Raw genomic sequence first — 4,307 nt, forward strand, 5'->3', positions numbered from 1 at the left:
TCAAATTAGACTCATCAAAACCCATGCGCTTCAACATTCCAAAAACAAATGAACCTTCCTGATAACCTACAGTGTACCCATGTCTGATGAGTTGGTTGACATCGTTGTAGGTGGGATCCGATCGTTGAATCGTCAACATGGATGCCAAATTTGCTGTGTAACTTTGTGTGAGAATTAACACAACAAAAAGCCAGATGCCCATTACGAATCTACCCAAATTGCTTAACACCCTCTCCTCTGCACGAAATACAAATAAACGATGTTATTTATTTATTACCACAGAAAAAGGAGTAGAAACGAGTAATAATGTTCTAGGGCTAAACAACATAAAAGGAAGTTCTATATGAACTGTATGTAAATGGATACTAGTTGAGGGCATTACTATGTGCGAAAACAAGCATTGAGAAGGAGAACGAAAGCATCGTGCCCCACTGATACATAGAATGAGGCCCTCCTCTAAACTCCCTGTTTACTCTGTGTTCAAGAATCCAAATCACAACACCAACTAAAAGAAAGAAAGCTCCAATTGTTACCCAGAGCTTCCACTCCAATGGCTTGAGAAATACCCAAGTATCCTTACTCAAATCCTTTTTCACTAAAACAATCATTGATACCCCACCTTCTGTATACGGTAGCGTAAAATCTACATGTCGTGATCGAGTTGCTGTAATAGTAACATCCCCAACTGCAACATCAAATTTCTGTTCAAGAGACATAGCAATTAGCAAGTATTTTAAGTGACTTTACATGATGCAACATTATCTAAACACATGAAATGAGTGTTTTAAAAAAAAAAAAAAAGAGCAAACCTGAACCTCCACCTGGTGTACAAGATCATCGTAATAGCTTCCAGCTTTTCCGCTTTCGTTTTTCTTATAAGGAATAAATTCATGGGGTACACAATACGGTAGCATCTCGATTGCCGCAGTAAAGACATCTATGCAATAACCAGTGACATCATATTTCGTCCCATTGCAAGAAATATTTGTTGTCTTCACGAATTCATTAAAACCATCTTTTATAGGCACTCCAATCCTTAACTTTCTATCCTTGAGTGGAATTTCCCAACCTTTAGGTTTATCCTTGGCATCCCCGGGCCATATGACAGGTTGTAGATTAAGCTTATTTGTACCATCTGAAGGTTTCCAAATACCAATATCTCGAAACCCACTTCCACAGATATTAAGTATTTGAAAGGCATCTGATTGTAATTGCCTATCGACTAGCTGGAATTCCCCGCTTAGACCTTCGAATTTGAAGTTTGATAAATCTTGCAACAGTTGAGGACCCATTCTTAAAATATCGCTTGAGTTTGATGGTTTCTCAACTGCACTCGCCATTGCCCAAGTTGTATCATATGCCCATATACCTAAAATATCTAACTTCCTTTCGATATCTGGGTACTCTTTTCGAAACTTGATTTTCCATCTACCTTCAAATGCAGCAACCTCCTTGTGTTGTGAGATATATGGCCTTATGCCTAACACTCCTTGCATCGTTTCAATATCTGAAGGCTCGAACGAATTCAAATCAGTGCCTAATCCTGAGGTAATAATCCATGCGTACCCTTTGTTCATCATACCAAGCACTTTTGCTTTCTTAAAAACACGTAATCCTAGAGGTGAAAGCATATGCAGGATGAGTACCCTTGTTCGCATTTTGCCTAATTTGTTAAGCTCTTGGGTAATTTGATCATCAGTAGCCGCACTAGGAAAGACACTCCTATAAGGAACTCTGGTGTTGATATTTTGAAAAGCATCCATCAAATATGGAATGACACCATGCCCATATTCAGTGTCTTCATAAAGAGGTACAACTTCTCTCCAACCGAATTTCTTAACAATGGCAGCAATAGCATTTACTTGAGACGATCCGTTTATAGACGTGCGAATGAAGTAAGGATTCTGAGCAAGGGAAATGGAAGGACTTGTTGCACTGAATGAAATAATTGGAACTTGATATCGTTTTCCAAGATGCGCAACGTTAATGGCTTGTGCTGATGTTGTCGGTCCTATTATAGCTTGGACTTTAACATTCTGTATTAGATGGAGAGCTGTCATATGCATCAAAAGATAGAAAAGGATCGTTAGATTCATGATATATTTAATTAATATTTTAACGAGTAGCGTCTGATGGGCTAGGCATGTTTAATTATTCAGAAAGGATATATACTTGTTATAAGTACCAGTACTGAAGCTGTAAATACCTGTCACATGATGAATGGGAGGGAGAGTAAGGGAAACCATACCTGCAGATGATGCATCAAGAACATCATTTTTAGAATCCATAACATGGAGAACCAGCCTTGTCTTGTAATTTTTATGAGATGCATAGAAGTCTGAGAGAGCCATGTCCATGCAAGTCAGCCACACCTTTGCCACAGATGTATTCGCATCAATAACCACTCCTACTTGAAACTCCTCAACTTCTCCAGTTGTATTTTGACCCATTACCATTAGGTTATTCTCACCACACACCATTAGTTCATGATCTCCTAAGGAAAGGATGACAAAGAACAAGAGAATAGCACCACTTAGTTGATAACGATGATGAGATAGTTTCTCCATATGTTTTCTTTTTCTGATTGATATACGAACTTTAACTATTGATGCATGGTACGTTTAATTAATGTTAACCAATTATATAACTTATATACTAACTAGGATAATAGGAATATTTCATGGTCAAATTGATTTGAGTGTAGAATGGGAGTCAGAACTTATACTTTTCTCCCTACTGTTTGATTGTTACGTTCTTTGTTTCTAGCTATATATAGTTTATCATTTTATGGCCATTCCGATTAAATACAACAAAGAGAGGCATCCACACATCAATCTCAACGACATTATTTGAAGAATTAGCAAATGGTCCAATCTCATATTTCCTGACCAGTTCAGTAAATTCAGAGGTGGTCCATGGTTGGATATGAGTTAACTCATAGCAATATATTCTATTGACTTCTTCGTAGCTAAGGCTCAGAATGCTCATATACAGGAAAACTATTTCAGATCACGCCCCAGTTCTGGTGTTGGAGTTGTACGGAGAAAGATGGGACTGACAAGATAATTCTTTAACTGGACCCTTAAGTATCCAGTTGTATTTTGACCCATTTTATATATAATTTGAGTGGATAATGCCGGCTCCAGAATGAAAATTAGGCCAAAAGCTTGAATTCTAGAGCTCCTGGCCCCCTACCAATAAGAATTGAGGATTTACATAGCAAAATAAAATTGGTGGGTAAATGAGTACCGAATCATTTTCACGATACAGAACATCTTTTTACACAAAACCCTAACTTTTTATCTTTTCTTCCTCCTCCTTCGCCTCTTTTTACTCATGTTTCACCACCACCACCTTTCGCCTCCTTCACCACCACCATCTTCTTCTGACGAAGAGAATCAATGATGTAACCAAACCCATTTCCTACTCTTCAATCTGCTTTTTCTTATACGGGTTGATTCTTTAATTTTTGAGTATGGGTAAGTCTTATATGATTTGTTATCACTGATTAAAGTTAGGGTTTTTCTTTTTGTTGGATCAAAGATTTGATTTTTGGGATCAAATAGATTTTTTTGTTGAAAAGAAATTGCAATTTTTAGCTGTTAGAGACTAAGAAGAAGATGGTAAACTTAGGTCACTCTGGTGATAATTTGATATGGGTTTACTTAGATTTCGTATATTCTGCATTATCGATTGATTAATCGCATTTAGCATGAAGAAATTACTCTCAATTGGTTAAATTGTTAGTGAGTATTGTAAAATTGTTCAATTTTTTTGCTATCTGTCTAATTTGATCATGACTTCTATCATTGTCTAATTTTATATATAATTTGAGTGGAAAATGCTGGCTCCAGAATGAAAGTTAGGCCAAAAGCTTGAATTCTAGAGCTCCTGGCCCCCTACCAATAAGAATTGAGGATTTACATAGCAAAAAAAAATTGGTGGGTAAATGAGTACCGAATCATTTTCACGATACAGAACATCTTTTTACACAAAACCCTAACTTTTTATCTTTTCTTCCGCCTCCTTCGCCTCTTTTTACTCATGTTTCACCACCACCACCTTTCGCCTCCTTCACCACCACCATCTTCTTCTGACGAAGAGAATCAATGATGTAACCAAGCCCATTTCCTACTCTTCAATCTGCTTTTTCTTATACGGGTTGATTCTTTAATTTTTGAGTATGGGTAAGTCTTATATGATTTGTTATCACTGATTAAAGTTAGGGTTTTTCTTTTTGTTGGATCAAAGATTTGATTTTGGGGATCAAATAGATTTTTTTGTTGAAAAGAAATTGCAATTTTTAG

At 36.8% G+C, this 4,307-nt stretch overlaps 1 protein-coding gene across 1 annotated transcript; it reads right to left on the reverse strand.

Annotated features, from left to right (window-relative positions):
* Positions 1–493: 493 nt before the first annotated feature.
* Positions 494–2,450, reverse strand: LOC113291836 (glutamate receptor 2.2-like). Its single transcript, XM_026541325.1, has 4 exons — positions 2,249–2,450; positions 810–2,053; positions 567–701; positions 494–505 (listed from the first exon to the last, which is right to left on the reverse strand). The coding sequence occupies exons 1-4, from the start codon at positions 2,448–2,450 to the stop codon at positions 494–496; spliced, it is 1,593 nt and encodes a 530-aa protein (XP_026397110.1).
* Positions 2,451–4,307: the final 1,857 nt, after the last annotated feature.

The sequence above is a fragment of the Papaver somniferum genome, chromosome 6 (genome assembly GCF_003573695.1).
Source record: "Papaver somniferum cultivar HN1 chromosome 6, ASM357369v1, whole genome shotgun sequence".
Classification (NCBI taxonomy): Eukaryota; Viridiplantae; Streptophyta; class Magnoliopsida; order Ranunculales; family Papaveraceae; genus Papaver; species Papaver somniferum.

Bases quoted from the DNA above. Each gene is read 5' to 3' on its own strand.
- LOC113291836 (XM_026541325.1), bottom strand. From the start codon at position 2,450: ATGGGTCAAAATACAACTGGAGAAGTTGAGGAGTTTCAAGTAGGAGTG. The intron at 2,054-2,248 runs GTATGGTTTCCC...TGCATATGACAG, and splicing joins TCTTGATGCATCATCTGCAG to CTCTCCATCTAATACAGAAT. The intron at 702-809 runs GTTTGCTCTTTT...TCTCTTGAACAG, and splicing joins TACACCAGGTGGAGGTTCAG to AAATTTGATGTTGCAGTTGG.